The sequence below is a fragment of the Magnolia sinica genome, chromosome 15 (genome assembly GCF_029962835.1).
Source record: "Magnolia sinica isolate HGM2019 chromosome 15, MsV1, whole genome shotgun sequence".
In the NCBI taxonomy this organism is placed as follows: domain Eukaryota; kingdom Viridiplantae; phylum Streptophyta; class Magnoliopsida; order Magnoliales; family Magnoliaceae; genus Magnolia; species Magnolia sinica.
Genome location: NC_080587.1, coordinates 69,138,512 through 69,159,580, shown reverse-complemented (window position 1 = coordinate 69,159,580; position 21,069 = coordinate 69,138,512). Strand labels below are relative to the sequence as shown.

General features: G+C 39.4%; 1 protein-coding gene across 3 annotated transcripts; it reads left to right on the top strand.

Annotated features, from left to right (window-relative positions):
* The first annotated feature begins 4,589 nt into the window (after positions 1–4,589).
* LOC131226791 (uncharacterized) lies at positions 4,590–19,003 on the top strand. Of its 3 annotated transcripts, XM_058222515.1 has the most exons (12): positions 4,593–4,900; positions 4,999–5,080; positions 6,204–6,291; positions 10,086–10,232; positions 10,407–10,538; positions 14,078–14,228; positions 14,657–14,695; positions 14,778–14,852; positions 16,976–17,035; positions 17,217–17,281; positions 18,128–18,218; positions 18,602–19,003. In XM_058222515.1, exons 1-12 carry the CDS (start codon positions 4,808–4,810, stop codon positions 18,662–18,664), a joined length of 1,086 nt encoding a protein of 361 aa, XP_058078498.1. In that variant the 5' UTR covers positions 4,593–4,807; the 3' UTR covers positions 18,665–19,003. The 3 variants fall into 3 exon arrangements, 2 of the variants coding, with proteins under 2 accessions (XP_058078499.1, XP_058078498.1); XR_009162022.1 differs by lacking the exon at positions 17,217–17,281 and having other exon boundaries at positions 4,590–4,900; XM_058222516.1 differs by lacking the exon at positions 10,407–10,538 and having other exon boundaries at positions 4,590–4,900.
* Positions 19,004–21,069: the final 2,066 nt, after the last annotated feature.

The window sequence follows — 21,069 nt, the reverse complement described above, 5'->3', positions numbered from 1 at the left end:
CAATTTGGATGGTTCATTAAGAATTACATATGTAACACTCCCGTCCTCCGATACTCGGGTATCGAATGTCATCAGATGTTACTCGTAAGACTTTTCGAATAACTAAGCGATCGCATATGCATGCACACGTTTTATAACTTCAAGATTTAGAAATTTTAAGTGAGACTCTAATTCCGAAAACCCTAATTAAGAGTCCTGTCTCGACTAACCCAAACATATCCAAAATAGTGAATCCTATTCTAACTTTGCAAAATGATTCTTTGTATGATAAGAAGCAAATCCTAAGAAGACGTCATATACTAAAACTCTAAGGCAAAGAAGGTACCTCCAACTTGAAATTTACTAAAAGTAAAAAGTTTATTATAAAACCGCAATTTTGAAGGGGCATGACTTGTTTTCTCGCAAAACAATAAGTTGCAACCTTCTTAGCCTGTTTCAGTCAAAATTCATATGTCGTGCATCCCGTAACTCATCCCAGCTAAAAAGTTATGGTTGATTTACGGTTCGTGCTTCGTGTAGCAAGAAAACAGGAAGAAACCAATGCTCTGTCGATCCCTATCAGTTCGACCGATGAGAGGAGCTCAAGAAGCAGAAAAAATGAGTGTGAGCTCTCTCAGTTCGACCGACACCTTGCCGGCCCAACCGACTGTTGATAACAAATGTCTTAAATTTGTTAGATTGGTGTTTCGATGACATCAAAGCCGGTCGATGCCATCGACTTTTTTCGGGATTTTTAACCCCGGTCGTTGAACTGTTTTTGTCATTTTTCGATGACATCGAACTAGGTTCGATGTCATCGAAGGTTTACGTAGATTCGTTTGCGGAAACGTAGATTCTACGAATTTTGTTTAGGTTTCTTTCTAAACCTATAAACAGGGATGTATACGGGACTGAGAGTTATTCCAAGAGGTTCTAAGTATTTCTAAAAGGGTGCTAAGGTTTCTAAAAGGGAGCTCTAGGGTTTTAAGGGGCGAGAAAGGTGAGGTTTGAGGATTGTTCAAGCCGGGTAAGTCCTCCGTCTTTGTAATCTGTGCTTTCATAGTGGAATTTCTGTCGCTTTGTGCCGTGGTTTTTTCTAGTAAGGGTTTTTCATGTTAAATATTTTTGTTCTCTTGTGTTTACTTGGTGCTCTTGGATTGCTATCCTAGATCCAATCTGTGTGATTCCATAGCACAAATCCCAACACCGACAATGAGTTGAACGAAAAGTTGGCATTTTGACGATCCGACTGACAGGTCGTGTAAGTGACCAATTTGGAAGAAATTTTCTGAGGGTATAAATACCAATTGCTTGCCCTTCTCTCATTTGAGCAACCCTACCTTAATTTTTAAGGTTTTTGAGAGGAGAAGAGAGTCAGAGATCAAGAGAGAGTGTGTGAGGGTTGGGAGGAAGAAATCCTCCGCATTTGAACCATAAGAGCTCCGTGGAATCTTTTTTGGCCAAAAACCTTCAAATATGAGCCCAATTCATCTGCTTCTTGATAGGTAGGAGGTTTCTAACATTATTTGGGGTATTCTCCCTAACTTTCTAGTGTTTTGAAGCTATAGGGGTTAAAAAACCCTTTGTATTCCCTTATTTCTTGAACCTTAATGTTAGGGTTGTATATCTTAGAGCTTTTCCTTCCTCTAGACGATTGGGCTAGTCCTTAAGCTCATGGGAGCCATATTTGGGCGCGACTTTGCTTGGATGTTGGTTGTGCGCTGATTTTCGACCCCGATCTGTCGAATCGGGTTGGGCATTATCTGAATCAAGGTGGGTAAGTCCTAATCCTTTGATTAATATTTAAGTAGGGTCAAATCTAAATCATTAACAGTAGTTTTGCTCTTTAATTTATATTTTGAATGTTTTTATCAAAATTTCAATGTTAGAGTCGCATTCAAGTCAAGGGCCTTTGACTCCAAGGTGAAGATCTACTCTTCAAACTTTTCATTGACATTTTTTGTCTTGGGATAGTCTAAATACTTAATCATATTAATTAGCCTATGAATTATGCGATATCTCTTGTAATTATGTTATATGTGTTTAACCTAGAATTATTAGATCATGAATATTGTGATAACCTTTGTAATCTATCTCACACGTGTTGATTTATGATAAATTGCTAGAATTCTTATATGTTTAGAATCCTGTATGCAAACACATAGCATGCTTGGCATTTTGTATAAGTTGAATCACATATGCACACTTTCTAACATATGGTAGTATGCATCACGTGTTGTGGGTTAAACGGTTTAGATTAGTGAAACAAAGCAATTGGGATCTATGTGGGAGGTCCACATAAATATGGGCGATTGTAGATGGGCTTGTGTGATTCGGACTTTCTCGTTGTAATACAATCCCTGAGACGGTAGTGTTTGAATGGTGATTGGTATAGTTGAATCACATAAACGGGATTGTGCATCGAATTATTGGTCATCTTACGTCCGGGATTAAATAGAATTAGTTACAGATATGCCATTATTGAGAATTACCTTGCATTGCTGGCTTTTGTTGAGAGGAATCCCCTTTTGTTGAATATAACTTGTGATGACAAGGTTTGTATGTTGAATCAAGGTTAAGCATTAGTTGTAAAAGCTTAATAAATGATTGTTTATGAATCAGACTAATAAAAGTTGGATTAATCATGCATTTATGGCATGAGGGCATTATTGGATGCCTAGTTGACTGTTTGAATACCAGTGTACTGTTCGAACGACCCTTGAGCTGGGACAACTGTTTAAAAGACCGAATATCTTATACTTTGACAATGAGTTGATTATTTGAAAAACACGTTCTCTGTTGCATTTGAATGAACTGACTGTTTGAAAAATCCATTCTTAGTCCGGCTGGATATGCATCCTTGGAGCGAAGAACATGTTCGGGGATTTCTCACTTTGTTGGCTAGTCATGCTTTAATATTCCAACCGTACAGATGATATAGGTGTAGGCGGATACATCGGTCTTCTTCAAGATGTCCTGATAGGTTGCGACAATGAATTAGCATAGTCGGGCTCACAGGCTCAACTAGTAGGCTTCTAGTTCCATTTCGTTATTAGTTGAATTTATGCATGTCTGTTTATTTGTGAGTTGTATAGTTCCCATCTGGGTGGACCTCATCTTTAATTATATATTACCGTATTAACCTGACATTCCCTTTTCATGGTTTTCTTATCTCCAATATCTATTGTTTAATTAAATACTAATCTCATTAATAATTGTGGAAAAAAATGTTAATATGGCTGGAGTGTTTTATGTGAGATTTTCCTTCACGTACGACATTCTTATGCGATACCTGAGTTTGAGCAATTAAAGTATCATACTCAGGCGATGATATCGGGGTATTGTCACTAGGGCTAAAGGTCGGGCGGGTTCAACCCAACCGACCCGACATTGGGTTGGGCTCGGGCTGGGGGTATCGGCTTTGGTCTCGAGGTTGGGCTATCTAAACACTAACCCGATAAAACTTGGGTTGGGCTTGGGTTGAGGTCTCGGGTTGCCTGATCCAACCCGAACCCGATCAATATATATAAATTATAATTGAGCGTGGATTGTCTGTGTTGAAGGCATATGAAATTCCAGTGCTGTCGGGTCTCATTGGTCCACACCATTTGCGATGACTTAAGCTACCAAGATATGCCGGATTTCTCTCCCAAATAGAATGTTCTTTATAATAAATAACTACATATATAATTAATAAAATCATAGGTATAAAAAATAAGACGTGTAATGAAATATAATAGACTAATGTAATAATGAAAATATTAACATGTATCTACCCGACTAAACCGATCAACCCGACCGAGCCCGCTTGGGTTGAGCTTGGGTTGAGAATTTCCAACCGAGGTTGGGTTGGATTGAGTTAGGGTTAAGGTATAGAAACCTTGGGTTGAGCTAGGGTTAAGCACCAACCCAACCCGTCCCGTCCCGTCCCGTCCCGTCCGACTTTCAGCCCTAATTGTCACTATCAATGCCAATGCAATTGACCCTTTTTATATTAACACCCTATGACTCGGGATCCAATCCTTTGTTCTCAAATACCAAATTTCGAAGCATTGCAACGTATCTTCTACATTTACAGTTTTCTAAGTACATGTGTAAGAATCATCTTCTTTTCATAGAAATAATCTTGCCCTTGAGCCGCATGGGCAGAAATGCCTGCAACAAAGTTACTCTATCCATGTGTTTTGAAAGACCTCGGTAAGACAAAATTATAAAAATCAGGCCGATCCAAATTTCAAGTGGGCCACCTGGAGTGTCGGAAGTTTTGTATCAGGATGATATTTGTGACTACATTCTAACCAAACGATAATAACCCTATGAAACGCTTAGACGACATATAAATTTTATGATCACTTCGTGTAAGGTTTCAACGGTGAACATTTCCGTTCCCACTGACCCACATAAATGTGACAAAGCCACTCAATCCATCTGTTTTGAAAGACCACGATTGGATAGAAGTAAAAAAACATCCAAATCCAAAATCCAGGTGGGCCACACCATACGAAACTCTTTCAAAACAGATGGATGGAGTGGCTTTCTCACGGACATCTCTGTGGGCCCCACACACCCCCCGGGCACACGAATATCTATGTGCCTGCGGTCAGGGGCAATCCGCTTCGAAGGATAAATCTCGTTATTTTTCGTTGCGAGCTCATCTTCCCAAACGGACCAAAATACCCCTTGAGTGTGCCGAAAACCACAAAACTAGCATTTAAACTCACAGAACTCAACTCAGGCGAGTCGAGTATGACGAGAAACCCGATTCTGAACTTGCGCCGGCGACGGTAACGTGCGCCGAGAGCTCGTCTTCCACACCAAGACTGAGAAGATGACTGCAGTCGTACCCCTCTTCTCATCCTTCACACCAAATCCCATCTCAACGGCCAAGCTCAAACTCCCGCCAAATCTCTCTTCTTCTTTGGTATGTGTTCCTTCCTCCCCAAAAAAACCCTAATTTTCATATTCCAAATGGAATGAAGTAGAAACCCTAATTTTGTTTCTCTGATTGGAATTTCACAGAATCTCAATTCTCTGAGGCGTAGTGATTACCGGAGATTTGTGAATTTCACTCGTGCGGCAGTGGTTTATGGAAGATCAGATGGTGCGTTTCTCTGCTGTTTGGAAATTGATATTTACATCCATTTTTTTACTTTGGATGCATTGGCCCCCTTTTTACTAGTTTTGGTTCTATAATAGTACCAAAATGTACGGAGGTAGTGCCAAAAATAGGAGAAGGTGTTGGCATGAAAAAGTGGGGGTTCTGAATATTGGCTTATTTATTTATTTATTTTAAATTCAGACGAATTATATCATCCTTGCCTTGTAAGTGGGGCCCATGGTTCGGTGGTACGGACGGTTGATCTGATGTACCCACCATGGGTGATCCATGTCTCGAAATTCTCTTGGATGCGATAATCGTAACCCTTTAATTGGTGGCTTGCAAATAGATGGCTAGGAAAAGACTGCACCCAAATGTTGGATGGCTAGGACTTCTTTTCTGGGTCTGGGAGATTTTTGGGTCACGGTCTATCCTTGGTGGAATCTATCGGACCAATGGTTTGGATTACTTAAATGTGGGACCCACATGGATGGTCCATGCCTTGAAATTCTCTTGGATGTGACAATCCTAACCCTTCAATTGGTGGCCTGCAAATAGATGGTGGGAGGTTGCATTTGATTGGAAGGGGACAACCACTGGATGGCTAGGATGTTTGGGTCTGGGGGTTCCTGGGTCGTGATCTATCCTTGGAAGGATTCATCAATGATCTGGATCATTGAAACATGGGATCCACATGGATGGTTGATGCCTGAAATTTTCTAGGAAGCAACAATCCTAACCCTTTAATGGCTTGCAAATGGATGGCTAAGAACAGGCTGCATTCAACTGAAGAGGGTCAAACATTGGATGGATAGGATTTTTTTTTTTTGGGATCTGGGAGATTTTTGGATCATGGTCTATCCTTGGAGGGTTCCATTAGACCAGTATGGATCACTGAAACATGGAACCCACAAGTACAGAATGAAAAGTTGAGGATACAATGCATATCATGAGGTGAAGGATCATATAATTCCTTCTTCTTCCTCCTCTCCTTGTTGTTGTTGTTGTTCTTCTTCTTCTTATTTATTATTATTTTTTTTCTAAAAAAGAAAATCTAATTTTCTTATGTTTCTTTCTTTCAATTTGAGGTTTCTGATGATTGGTTGCTGTTGGGTTTGGTTTGCAGGTGGCTATGACCCAGAGCTACGGATGGTGCTGGAACTGGCGACAGACTCTGAATTGTATGAAATTAAAAGCATTCTCTTCGGTCCCAGGTGTGCTCTGTGCTTAATGATGAGCTTTTGTTACATGCACCGGTTTTCAGCCATGATTGCAGTTCTTTGCATTGTTTGCAATTGCATTTCTATTTGTTTCTTTAGGGTGTGTTTGGATGCACTATTAATTTGAATCTCAATTCTTAGCTTAATGGAGTTGTAATTACCAAATTGCAATTCCCTTAGCACCTATTAACGGTGCATTTTGATACTGATTTGGTTGAATTGCAATTATTAGTTCATTAAGTTTAAATGATCAAATTGTTCTGATGTACATAAGACAACATTGCATTTTGATTTTTTTCTTAAGGATGTGTTTGGATGCACAATTGAATTGAAATACAATTATTAGCTTAATGAAATTGACATTACTAGATTAATGAAGTTGACATTACGAAATTGCAATGAACTCATTTACTCCTAGGGCCCAAAAATAAGGCAGATCTGAAACTCGGGTGGGCCATCCCACAGCCACTGTTTGATTTTTTTTTTTTTGGGCCAAAAAGCAGACATTTTTCCAGTTCAGTTGGGCCTGTTGAAAATAAAGGGTGTGTCCCCCCTTACATTTTTCCACCAAGGTCCATTTTTCTGATTGCTTTACATTCAAGGTGCACTTAAAAAAAAGAAAAAAAGATTGAAGAAATATTATTAGAGAATGCCAAACGACAAAGAAAACAAAACAGAAACAGAAAAAACAAGGAAACAAAATCAAAGCAAAGAAAACAGAAAAACAACAAACAAAACGAAGAATTTTCTATAAAAAGAAAAGTCTAAGCAAGTATACAACTCGAAACTGGGAAACAGAGGCCCAGACAACTACAAGCATAGAAATAGGGAAAGAACACTGTGATCCGAGAATGGGAGGCAAGATGACCAATCCGCGACATCTCAAGATATCAAGGCTAGCACCTGAGAAGAAGAAGAGGAATTTTGAAAACACTGGCAATTCCCTTTATCCCCACATTGCCCAAAAAACTGCCATGATAGATAGACGTCAAATAGCTTTATGGTCTTTGCCCATGCCTCCACCATGCCAAGCGAACACCAGATCACCAGCTACGAGGCTACTTCCTCGAAACCCTATTCATCTATTTCATTCCTCTCAATTAAACCGAATGGTTGCAGTTGAATTCCTTTGTGCATCCAAACGCATCGTGGACCAAGATGAGGAAACTAACTATAAATAAAAGTAGAATCTGACTCTAATTAAACCAAATCCCCATCTCTATTAAAAATATAGAATAAAAAATGGAAATACATCTCTAATTGGGCAACTAAAATTTCATTCTACGAAATAACATCAAATGGAGTTATCTTGTGAAAATAACTTCACTGGTTTGTAGCTCTTGTTGAGCAGATATCTGAAGACCATTTCAACATCAAAATCAGATAATCGAGTTGAAGTGCTGTCTGATTTCAGCTACCTCAAACCCTAAGAAACTGCTTTTGTGACCTCTTCTCCAGCTTCCTACCATCCCTTGTTTGATCTGATAATCATTGGACCATTGTTTTAGTCTTTAGGATTTGCTAGGATGTGTTGTGCCAAGCTATTCAGGCAGGATGCTTTTCTGCAGCCACCTGATTAATTTTGTGCAGAAAAACCAAATCTTGCACAGTATGATTTCCGTTTCCTGGCCCTCCAAGGGCTTTGCTAAATGGGAACATCCAAAGCTCTAAACTCCAAAGTCCAAAAACCTCCGCTCTTTCTTATCAACAGAATGGCAACATGAAATCACAAGGCTTAAGTCTACCATAACCATGTTTGAAGGAGTCTAATGAGATTATAAACACACTCTCCAAGGAGTTCTTTATTTTTATTTTTTATTTTTTTCGAGATTCTCATTATGTGTTGGACTATCTTTCCCTTTGCCTTGACATATCATCATTCTCTTTCTCAGCTTAAATAGTCAAACTGCTCGAGGTTTCGGTTGCTTGATTTTGATGATCTTTTCTTGTCTCAATGTTTAACTGAAGTTTTTTACTCATGTCAGCAATTCCCTTCATCTTATACCCTTGTGTTGGCTTGTGAATCTATGATCCTATGGGAGTTTTAAGGATGTTAAAATAGAACAGCCAAGGTTCATCAGACTGTGAAATGGCCAAGCTATATGGAGGGGGTGAATGGGACTATGCCAAATTAAATTTAAATCTGCGGAATATGAAACAAAGAATAGATAGCACTATACACCAATCACGATAGGAATGGAAAACAACCTAAAATAGAGACATCTTACACCAAAAACCAAATTTTATGGTAGGACAACCTTATTTCTAGAATAAATAGAGAACCGAAGCTCAACGTAATAAAGAGATAGCAAAATATAATCTTTGAAATGTAAATCTAAATTATTACAACATTCCCCACTGTGCTTGAAATGAAATGATTTTAACATTCACATTCACACGTACATTCCACAATTCTGAATGATAAAAGATAGGAAATATAAATCACACATCCACAACACAAAGAATTATAGTGGTTTGCATTAATATCCTCACACATAGGATATTAGCGTTCACTATCAAATAGGTTTTCACAGGTTCACCCAAAACCTTCACAATTGTGTCTTTTTCAAAGGGCTTACACAATTCAAAAACCCTCACTTCTGAGTTTTCTGGCTCTCCTCAGATACTAGCTTAACCTTAAATAAAACCAAACAATGTAAATTACACAAATTGTAAAATACCTGATTTTCTCCTTCGTTGTAGCAGCCCAGAAGAACCAAGTCGGAGTAAAGATTTGAATGTAAAAGTTCGATGTCCAATACTCACTTTATAATGGTTCTAGGTTCTAATAGATTTTTAAATTAAAACGAAAGGGCTAGCTCTAATTGATTTTGATTCCAGAAAAAGAAAAACAACAATTCCTCTTTTCAGATTAGATTGGAATGCAAGAAACAAAATCAATTAACAAAGCTAAAGAAAGAGAATATTAAATATGCACACTTAGCTTAAATGAAGCACCGACTTATTTCTCAAAAGACCGAATTAAATTAACTTGAATTGCCTTGTTTATTCTGAGATTCGTGCTCTCTTTATAGGTGAGCAAATCACACCTTCGCGCTAAGGACCTCTACTCGTAGAACCAATATTTGAAAATTCTAAGATTTGTTTACGATTGGTCGTAGGTTTCCTTCGAGTCGTGGGTCTCCTTCAGTCGTAGGATCCCTGTGTTGGTTGTAGGTGGCCAATTTCAACATTCTTTGAGTCGTAGGTCTACGATTGGTCGAAGATGCAATCGAAACTTCTGAAAATTTTCAATTTTTATAACAAACTTACGACTGATCTAGGAAATATTTAGACAGGTCAAAGCAGTGCTAGGACTAGTCGAACAAAGTCTAGGACTAGTCTTAGAATAGACCAAACTTACTTATATAAAACATATGAATTATGTATCCAAAATGGCCTACTCTAAAGGTCAACATAAGGTCAGTCATACCTAAATAGTGAAGTAAGGACATTGAAACTTTAGAGATGAATGACCTTTGAAAGTAATGGAACTTGAAGTCTTGATGGAGCTCAAACTTGAAAGCTTCTTGAGATCTTGAGGTTGAACTTGAAAGCTTCTTGAGATTCTTGACTTGTGAACAGTGCTTGTTAAACTAAGTTGATCTTGAGTAGAGCATTGTTCTTCACAGATGCAAGCTTCATAACAGTGTCTTTGGCACCACAAATTTGACAATACAAAGGGCTATAAACTATGACACTTACAACCTCTAACGTGTTTTCTGATTAAATATCGTAAAAATATTTTGTGATGCCTAAGTGGTTGGTCTTAATTTCACTTTTTGCAGCTACTTTAGTCCCTTGCTGAAATCACTAACAAAAAGAGCCGATGTTGACATCATGCATGGAGGAGTTTCCGAGGGACGGGAAGATTTCATAGAGCATCTTGAGGCGCGCTTCTTGTTTCTTGCAGCAGACGCACGATCTACACTGAGGTTTTAATCTCAATGAGATAGAACTCTCGATGTTTTTATTACCAAGAAAACGATCTTAATTTCCTGGATATAGTAGCATGTATTTGAGCTCAACTTTAAGTGTAGGTATCTCATTGATTTTGATTAGCATTAGGTTTTACGTTTTCTGATCATTTTCATTGCCATCCTTGGAAGGGGTTGGAGGCCCTCGTACAGAAATGTTTTACTTGGTGTAAGAAGAAAGTTAAGCATTCCATGTTCAAGCAAACTGTCCACAGAAGATCTCGAGGCAGAAATTTTTCTTCACCTGTTACATGAATATTCGAGGTATTTGCCACCAACCCAAACATGGGAAATATGGTTATGTAGGACAGTGGTAAATTAGAAAAAAATTGCTTGATTATGTGATGAACTTTGATTAATTTAACAAAGGCAATAAAACTATAAAGACAATTTAATGATACCAACCGAAAACTTTAATGTCAATGACTTTGACTGTTTGTTTCTTTTCTTTGTAGTTGACGTTGTTTTAGTTTATGAGTATGATAGCATGATCATTGATGACATGTTTTTAAGGGTGTTACATTACTTATGGAGCTTTGCTAAGCCCACCTGTGTGCAGCTAATGTACATGCCACATGTGTGAACATGGCACGTTCGTCTGGGATCCAATCCATCAGTCAGCAGGGAACCACTATATTGTTGCCCTAGTAAAATATTCAGGTTGATCCACTCTTCAGGTGGGTACAGTTTGCAAAACAAATTTACAGCTCTGAAGAACTTGGCTGAAGTTTTCTGATATATCCACCTGTTTCCAATATTGGGGCCCACCTCAGCAGTGGACCAGGTTTGTTCTTGGGAAAACAACTAAAAGGTCAGACCAACCTGATGGATGGATTTGGATGTCAGACCTACGTGCCATGTAGGCACATGGATGGCATGTACATGATCTGTATTGCACAAATGTGTACACTTGGCAAAGCCCTTTCTTAAGAACCTCATATGATTCAAAGATGACTCATAATAACAGATGTTGTTGATTCAAGGTATTTTTGGGCATTGATGTCAGTGATGTTTCCTGTGGATGCGACCTGAGTTGGCATAAGTATGCATAGGAGTTTGTTTGCCAAAATGAATGATACCCACTTGGTATTCAACGTATATTTGTAACACTTGCTATTGATATCTTTACATCTCCTAACATCTGGACTTTTCTTCTGTGCTGTCAAGGGCTAAGTTATGTTGGAGTTAGATGAACACTCCAGCCTAGCTGTGCATGTGGTACCTCTCAAACTATGGGATTGTCTTAGAATTTACATGCGGTATGGTTGACTTGTTTGTTAAATGTCATACAGTGTGTATATTATAATTCTGTAGGTATAAAAGGATAGAATAAACAAAGACAATTCACAGAAGGGGGACGGAAGATTTTCCATGCTCATTTCATCGTAATGTTTCATTTCCTGAATAATTTTGTGAAGCTTTAGTTGCTGTGACTGGACCGATTTGACATGAAACAGCAAAAAATAACATTGGTTTGTGTGCATGAAAAAACTCTGGTGATTTGCAATGTTCTGGAACAGATAATGGATTACTCCCTCTTTTCCAAACTAGTCATTAATTTTTGAAAGGTAACTTTTCCATGATAGGCATAGACGAGGATTTTTTTTTTCACAGAGACGAGGAATCTACACCAAAAGAAAACAAGGGCAAGGCCTAAAGGACAATAAATACAAAGCACCCGACTAAAGAGTTCCAATACAATCCGCCCATTCCGCAGTGTCCAGCTTTGCCCTACTGAAAATTGCCTTTGGCTTCATACACCATTTTCGGAAGTGTCACTCATTCCTTTCTTCCCAGATTTCCCATAAACCTGCAAGAAAGGCCAGCCTCCATAGCTTTCTCCCCTTTCTACCCATGCCGCCAACATGCCAACTGAGGTATATCTCTCTTATGTTTTCAGGCATCAGTCACCCATGGAACCTGGAATCGAACTAGAAATCTATCCCAGACTTCCTTGGCAATAATGCAATGGTGGTCTACAGTCTCTGCATCCATACACATTATGCATACAGTGGGAATCATCATCTTTCTTTTTCGAAGATTGTCCAGGAACGTTGCACTTCTGCAACCTCTCTTTCTTAAGAGTTTCAAAGACCTCTAGTGTGTAAAGTAAGCCCCACAAGTCCTGAAATGAGGTTGGAAAGGGATGTACAGAGTATGGCTATCATATTAAGGGTACAAAGAAATTGGGAAACATCACCGATCAAATGGCTACTGCAAGCTATACCAAAAAGGATACTGTTTCCTATATGGAAATCTCTACCAACAAGCCATGCAAATGCTGCTATCTTCAGAGGTCTGCCATGGTGCCAAATAATTCTGGGGCTCTCAAACTTCTATTCTCCTTAGAATATATTGCCTTATTAAGTGATTTGACCCAGAACTTCCCAGATTTCTCCCATCTCCACACCCACCCATCTCTCTCGCCCAGGGACAGACTCCTTTGCTGAAGCAAGCTAGCAACCTGGTCAATTCTTCCACATCTTCCTCATGAAGATTCCTATTGCAGATAAGGATCCGAACTGTGGCCGTACCAGTTGTGGAACCATACTGAGGGGCTAAGATTCTTGAATTCAGAGCTAAACTGGCCAGCAAAAGGAAAGTCAAATTGAGAGGTCTATCATGGCCCAAGTATCCCCCCAAAAACAAGTACTAGATCTGTCACCTGGGAGATGTCCAAATCCTTTGAATCTGCTAGCTGCCCTCATTATTGCCTTCCAAGCTGAAGCTCTCTATTAAAGATGAAATTGAGAATTGGCTATTCGAATTGTGATGACAATAAATCATGACGCTCTTTTAACCATATTCTAAAACTTGCTAAGTCGACTCAAAACTTAGTTGAGTCAACTCTGTGCGGTGAGATTTCAAGCTGTCCTTAGGAAACTCAGTCTTGGGACTGACTTGTCTTGGAATTGGGAAGACTTGTTGACTCATATTGCAAACTTCGTCTTTTGAAACGAGTCATGGTGAGCCAAGTCACTCAGCTTGTGATGGTGGTAATTAGTAAAAACTAAAAGTATGCAAGGAACGATAATAGAGCTCATGACCTCTCTGAAAGTTAGCAACACCCTCCTCCAGTAGGTTATAGAGTAGATTGTTTAGCTTTCTTATTTTATAATGCATAATTTAAACTTAACTATTTAAAGTATTCTTTATAATTACTAATATAATAGTTTATAACTGTTAAACATCTAGTGAAGTTGGGTCGACTTGAATGAACATTGAGTCGAGTCAAGTTTTGGGTTTTTAAACAATGCTTTTAACAGCAGAAGTTTTACTCTTATCCATATTGATAAAATGAATATTGTGCAAATCCGTGTCTTGCATGCTATTTTGTGTTTTCAATGAATCATATTGATGTTTTCTCCCTATGAAATGTTCATCTACATTTTACTCCTGCAACCCAAATTACAAATAGTTTCATTAATTGGAGATATGTTGTGGCTACTTGTCTGTTTGTATGAGCTATGGCCCATCCGGGTTTATATCTGGTGGACACACAGTGTATATGTGCTGTGGCCACAAAATTGAGCAAGTCCTGTAAGCTGGTGGGTCACTGCATAAAAAGAAATGGATGGTTAAAAAATGAACCAACACTCATCAGAATGTGTTGTCCATTTTATGATTGGATCAAACTATTTTTGGCTGTGACCTGTACTCAGTGGTGTCCACCTGATAAATGGCCTGGATCTTACCCACATGCGCACGTGTGGGCAGAGTGGGATTTTAAATCCTACTGTCTTGACTAGCCAAAGCAAGGGTTCATCACCTGATATTGCAAACTGATCATGATCTTTTTGCAGTGAGGAAACAGGCAGTGTTCCTTTCCTATCGGATAAGTTTACATCTTCTAATAGTCAAGGTAGTTTAGAACCTGGCCTAGGTCAGTGGAAGATGCGTGCTCTGGAAGCATTGAAAGTGGGGGCTGAGGAGCTCCAGTCTTTACTTTTGAAGGTTTTGTTTAATCTGTCCTTTAAAAATAACAGCCCTTCATGATGTGAGGAATTGTAGGGTGCTGAGCCTCAACAAATTAACAGTTTATGGAGAACCGACCTTGTGCATGTGGTGCCCATTGTCATAAATCCTAACCGTTGATCTGACAGTCCCCTCCATGGGAGAGCCTTAACCTCAATCAGTGGCCTACAAATACTGTTAAAAAAAGAATACAGCAATTGCCTTAAAATGGATGGCCAGGATCTTCCAATTCCGCCATCTACAGTAGAGCCCATTAGATCTATTGTTTGGATCACAGAACCATGGGTCCCACAAACATGGATCCCTACTCCTCAGTAAACTATACATTACTGAGAGTCAGCATCCTGTAAATGATTTCTTAAATGACTACTTTATCGTTTATAACTGAATTCCAAATGTTCTTGTAGGGTGGTGGTGTGTTAACATTGGCAAAGATATATCAATTGGTACGATGATAGTTCACATATTGTGATAACTCTATTTTCTTCTTGTCCTTCAATGTGCTAATTTATTTTCTTTTGATGGTAGTTAGCAAGGAGATTATCCGGGAAGATGCTTTTGGAAGCTGCGAACTATCAGATAAAGCGGGAAGTTCTCAAAAAGGTCTATGTTATTGTTTGAAATGATAATTGGTCTAGGAGAATACGAGTTAAGCATAGGGAAATTAAACAAGAAAATGTCGCTGCGCCTGTTATAACTTAAAACAGCCGTTATGTGGTAGCAGTCTCTGCAGCTCGTAATGGCTATTATGCAGTCAAGAGTTAACATGCGCACCCGCATACAACATCGTTTCCTAATATAATCAAACACCTTTTTATTTTTTAAAAACTTGGTTGTTATTTTGAAAGGGGCTTTCATTAATAAAAATATTATGAAAAATTAAAACAATAGATTGTGAGATGTAAAAGGTCAAGTTATTCTAAGCCTTGTGGACTTTTCCGTGTTTCCATCTTTCCCATTTTCTCTTACAGTGGCTGTTTCCATTAGATAACAGTAACATCCTTTGGCCTATATGAGGTTATAAATCAAAATTTGAAAATTTCAAGCAATCCAGTGATTGTGCAAGGGACGTCATTAAAAAAACTCACAAACTTGACTGGACTCTTATGTCCAAGCCAGTCGGGTTGACTTGAAGGCTCAACCTAGTCTGGAGTTGACTCGACTAATTCTAAAGGGATTAAAAAGTATATGTAATAGTTTAAGGGTGTATTTGTTTCATGCATTTCTGCAGTAATTCCTGATTCCTGTGCAATGATTAATTTCAAACACTGTTTGGGAGGGCTGTGAAATGGGGCTGGCAATTCCCATCCTTTAAGTTGTCTGTGTAGTCAGATGGAAACGCTGCATTCACAGCTTTCCAAGAAAGATCCTCATAATTCCTCCCCAGGCGGCAAATTGACTGAGGGTAGTTTAAGTGCACCACCAGTGTAGCCCTTCGTTCCTACATCCTCAGCTCCAACACCTCTATAAGAACTGACGAAGGTGGTGAAAAATTGAAACCCTATGTAGATGGCTATTGTAATTTTCATCCCCTTAAGCCATTTTAGGATAGGTGTGGTGATTTCATTTTCTTGAATCTGTGTTCTTGATTGCAGGAAGTGGCCATGGATATTCATGGTAGCTTGCTTCTGTACACCCAGTGGTGTGAACCATCTGACCAATTTGGATTATGGGGATGGTCACTCAGATGAATAAATGGGTGTCTTTGCATTCATGGTCCTAGTTCATGTTCGTGCTTCTGGACTCATCAATGAGGCTTTAAGCTGCTGGAGCACTGAAAGTAACGGTGTTAATTTATCTTGCCAACCTAACCGTATGGTCTGTATCCAAACACGGGATTTGGTCAATAAGACTTCTTGGGAATTTCCATTCGATCCAAACGCACCATCCTTTTGGTCAACTTACCACCTGACCACAAGTTATTTCATGTAGATAGTAATCATTACTTTAGTCCATTACCTTACCTCGGTAACATGCTAAACAAACACGGTCTAAGGGAGCTACTATTTACACCTACCTTTTCTACTTTTGGTAATACAAAAGATGTCGCAGTACGATTGTCTTTCCATAAGCATAAAAGAAAGGGTATATTTTCTGATGGGAGGATGCCTATATCAACTGTCTAATTTAGATAGTTTTAAAATTTGAATTAAATTACATCACAATAAACAAAGTCACGAACATTGGTATATTGACAAGGACATGTGCATAGCATAGTTCTAAAACTTGGTTATGTTGACTCAAAATGTGGCCAAGTCAACTTGACTTGGCAAGATTTCAAGCCAAGTCATTGTGTAACCTGGTTCTAAGCTTGATTCGGCCTTGCCTCGGCGTGATTCATTGAGTCAACTTACTGACACAGTCTACATGGTTCGAAGCGAGTCAATCGCAAAGCGTTTTTAACGAAAAAGGTTAGAACTAAGAACTGAGTTTTGAACCCATGACCTCAAGCCTCTAACCAACAGGCCAAGCACCATTCATTTGCCTGTCTTTCCATTATTTTTATATTTTATGGATATATACTATTTAAAATATTTCTAGATAATATTAATTTTGTTATTTAATATCTAATTGAGTCAAGTAAAGACTTATTTGAGCCTTCAAGTCAGTTGAGTTGAGTTGTTGAGTTTTTAAACTATGGTGTATTGTAGGTCATTCTCGCAGGGTATCTTCTCCGATATGTTCAATCACATTACATTCCTCACACAATTTCTTTTGTTTTTCAGGGTGGACAGGTGGTAGCTATAAACCTCGAGTCGAGAGCAGCCTTGCTTGCAGCAAGACAGGTGATTGCATCTTTCACAAGAATTTCATTCTTTTGTATGAAGTAAACAGTACTGATTATTTGGTATGGATTGTCCACCTTAAGCTGTAAATCCCATCGGCTATCACTTTGGACAATACAACCTTATTTCATGCTACGGCAGCATGCTACATCATGTCTTCTCACACCATTCATGTGGGCAGGGTTTTTCTTATGCAACATCACGATACCTCGGGCTTCGAAGCATGATGATGTTACTTGGCCCAATGTATGCCCTTCCTCAACTCAACTGCTTTGTATTTTCAACAATGCAAGTTGTTTATCTACGCAGCTTGAATGCTTAGCTGGTGTTATTATTCTTTATTGAGAAGATCTCAAGTCCAATTGGTTAGACTTCGCCACAAGTTATGGTCCGCCTAGTAGATAACTTTCAACTTATAAGCGAATGCAACATCCAACCCTTCCAATATGTTGGTCCCACCACGAAGGCTACCTAGTGCAAAAATAAGCTCTATCTACTCATCGGGTGGGACACACCACAGAAAATAATGTCTAGCCATTGAGAAAAAGAAAAATGCAAGTATAGTCCACTCAATGAATGGATGTGGCTGATTTCTGCATGAGGCAATCCTCATGGTGGGGCCAGCCTATTGGACTGATTGGATCTCACACAGTCATGCAAGGTTGGAAGTTATCCGCTGGGTGGACTATAACTTGTGGCCCAACCGGTTGGACTCTTCTTTTTTACTTGGGGGAGCCCCCTCTAAGCTTCTCTCAAGAGTGGCATCTAGAGTCCTGCTCAGTGGATGCCAACCATTCGGAATGGTGGCATACAGATTCAATGGAAAGGAAAATAAAAGGAAAAAAAAACAAAAAACAAAAGGCCAAGTATTGAAAGGTTTGGAATCCAGGAAATTTCTTGCGCATTCCCCATCCATGGTAGGGGCCCATTAGATCAACATTTTGGATTTCCAAATCTTGGACCCCACATGTCTGTAAATCACAGACCATATAATTTCTCATGGTTTATGATTCTCTTTAAACAATCCATCTCCTTTTGAATTTATCTATCACCAAATCTGACCAAATCACTGCTGCTTGTAATTATATGCAGGCTGTGGGGAACTTTTCTGGCTGATGTTGTAATTCAAATGATTGGCACAGATTATGCTAGAATTCTTCGAGCAATTTACGCATTTGCGCAGGTTGTGTTATATGCACGTATTAGGGCTGCAACTTGGGTTCGGATTTGGGTTGGGCTGGGTTGGGTTGGGTTCAGGTTGAACAAATTCTTCTCGGGTTAGGCTGGGTTGGGAATAGTCACATGCATTTGGGTTGGGTTGGGCCAAGTATAGAGGAATTCAGGTCGGGCATCTCGGGTTGGAATTTGGGTTGGGTCGGGTTGTGGGTTGAGTTCTCTTGAGGGTGGTCGGGGCAGGATTGGGCTCCAGTTGAACCTCAACCCAACCCAATCCGCCCAATTTGCACCCCTAATGCGCATGCATGTGTATTGTCCTTGCAGATAATTTTTATTTTTATTTTTTTATGGATAAAGTTGGTAACCAAATTTGTTAATGATGTCTTACAGATCCGTCTTACTCGAACTTATGGGTGGACGCCAGTCAAGGAACATCCAGCCGATTATTTTTGAGTCACCATGTTATCTGGTGGTATGTGAATCTCAGCTTCATGTTGATGTTTTTCTACACTGATGGCAAAGGTGCGGAATTCTGGTGCACATGATGAAATACATTTCCAGTTCCTACTTACCAGTTGAGGAGGAAATCTCTCTTTCTTGTAATTTATTTTATTTCCATCTCCATTAAGTGGATAATATGGGCTTCTCTTTGGAAAATTACCAAACACCTGCTGGGTACAACTATTGGGACCGAAAACCTGCCATGTTTCTTGGAAAACCCCCCCATGTATCGAAAATAGGTAATAAAGATTCCCCACCATCCACATCTGCTAATAGTGGGTTTTTATTTTATTTTATTTTTTAAATTTCCTCTCTTCATGTGCCCTTGCCATGACTTGGAAATGTGACAGCTACTCTCAAGAGTATCCATACAAGTCTTACTATTGTCCACTTGATTAAATCTCATCTCTGTGTTAGATCCAACCCATTCATCAGGTGGGCCATAGTGAACTCAACGTGGCTCAACACTTTGTCTAGTCAACAGAGATTGATCACAACACACAGTCAACATACACCTGGGGACCTAATGACTAGATGTCCCTGATTTTCAGGCGACATCACATAAATGGGGAGGGCCACCTGATGAAGGGCCAGGATTCCTGTATTTCCAACTTAACACATGTGGGGAGATTTCACATGGCTTCTTTCCCGAGTAGCTAGAACATGCTGGTTATGGCTTCAGAATACTTGATAAACCAGCAAAGTATGGCATCCATGCACTTGCAGGCTGCCACTACACTCGTGGCATACATGTGCCTCAATTTAAACAGTCTAGATCATGGGCCTCAGTGTTGGTGGGGCATGGCCACAAAATCAGATTGACTGAACCACCTGTAGCTTTTGACTAATGAACACTTGTTTGTCTAGTTGGATGGTGATTGCTCATTTTAGCTGTTTGTCTGATTACCACTATAGAGATGGTTAGGATCTTCCTTTTGGTGTTGATTTTTGCTCTATGATTTGGACCGAGGTGCATGTATGCTGCATGAGCAGCAGGTCTGTCCAAACCTATGGTTGATCATACTCTGCTATAGTGTTTTTTTTTTTTTTTTGAAAGAAAGAAAGAAAAGAAAAAAGAAAGAGAAAAACTCTTCAAGGTATTATAGAAGGTCAAAACTCTGCACAGTAGTGTTTAGGTTTGATTTTGCACTAGTGTGGGCAAGTGGGTCTGCAGTTTAGTCATCCAAAGGGTTGATATTATATCCTCACTGTGGACAGCCAATGAACCAGAACTCCCCACATTGGTAGAATGCCAATCGTTCAATGAGTGATCGACAAATGAACAGTTGAGACAGTTGGCATTCAACTAAGGAAAAAAAAAGCAACTATTCTCTCTATCAGGGTTAATGATAGATTTATTTGTAAACTCAAACTTCTCAAAGCAAAAATCAGAGAATGAAAGGCTGACGATCTTAGACAAAGAGAAAAGGAGACTGATTCTCTTTTGGCCGAGCTTCAGCAAATCGATGCCTCTAATGAAGGGGAGGAAATATCGATCGATTTGTTAGCCAGACGCATTCAGATCATTCAGTCCATATCGGCCCGTGCTTTGGAAGACGAGCTAAATTGGAAGATCAGGTCTCGAGTGAAGTGGCTTCGAGAGGGAGATAGAAATAACAAATATTTCCATACTATTGCCAATCTTAGGGCCCGTCAAAAAGCTATTCTCTCTATTAGGGTTAATGATCGGATTATCGAACATAAAGTTGAAATTGCGGAATGTGCCATAAATCATTTTCGTTCCATCCTTTCTTCTGATGGGTGGTCAAGACCGCGTCTCGACGGGATTCCCTTCTCCTCTTTGCATATGATGGATTCCGCCATGCTAGAGGCGCCCTTCACAATTGAGGAAGCTAAGGCAGCAGTTTTTGCGTTATCAGGGGAAAAAGCTCCAGGTCCCGATGGTTTTACTATGGCTTTCTATCAAATGTTTTGGGAAATGGTTCAATCAAACATAATGGAATTTCTTCATGAGTTTCATAATAGGGGGAAGCTGTCGAAGAGTCTGGGAGCTTCTTTTATATCTCTCATCCCAAAAATTCCAGGTGCGTCCTCTTTTTCGAAATTCTGGCCCATCAGCCTCGTGTCCAATCCCTATAAGATAGTAGCCAGAATCCTGTCTTTAAGATCAAGTACTGTTTTGGGGAGCCTCATTTCGAAAAATCAAAACGCGTTCTTAAAAGGGAGACAAATTATAGACAAGGCGCTCATTGCCAACGAATGCTTGCATTCTTCGCACAGATCTGGAAGACAAACAATTTTCTACAAACTCGACATCGAAAAACATATGATCATGTTGATTGGGAGTTTTTGCAGTACATGATGAAGAGGATGGGATTCGGGGACAGATGGAGAAG

Coding starts and splice junctions, on each gene's coding strand:
- LOC131226791 (XM_058222515.1), top strand. CDS start 4,808: ATGACTGCAGTCGTACCCCTCTTCTCATCCTTCACACCAAATCCCATC. Junction 14,696..14,777: donor TGGCAAAGATATATCAATTG/GTACGATGATAG, acceptor TTTTGATGGTAG/TTAGCAAGGAGATTATCCGG. Junction 17,282..18,127: donor ATGATGTTACTTGGCCCAAT/GTATGCCCTTCC, acceptor AATTATATGCAG/GCTGTGGGGAACTTTTCTGG.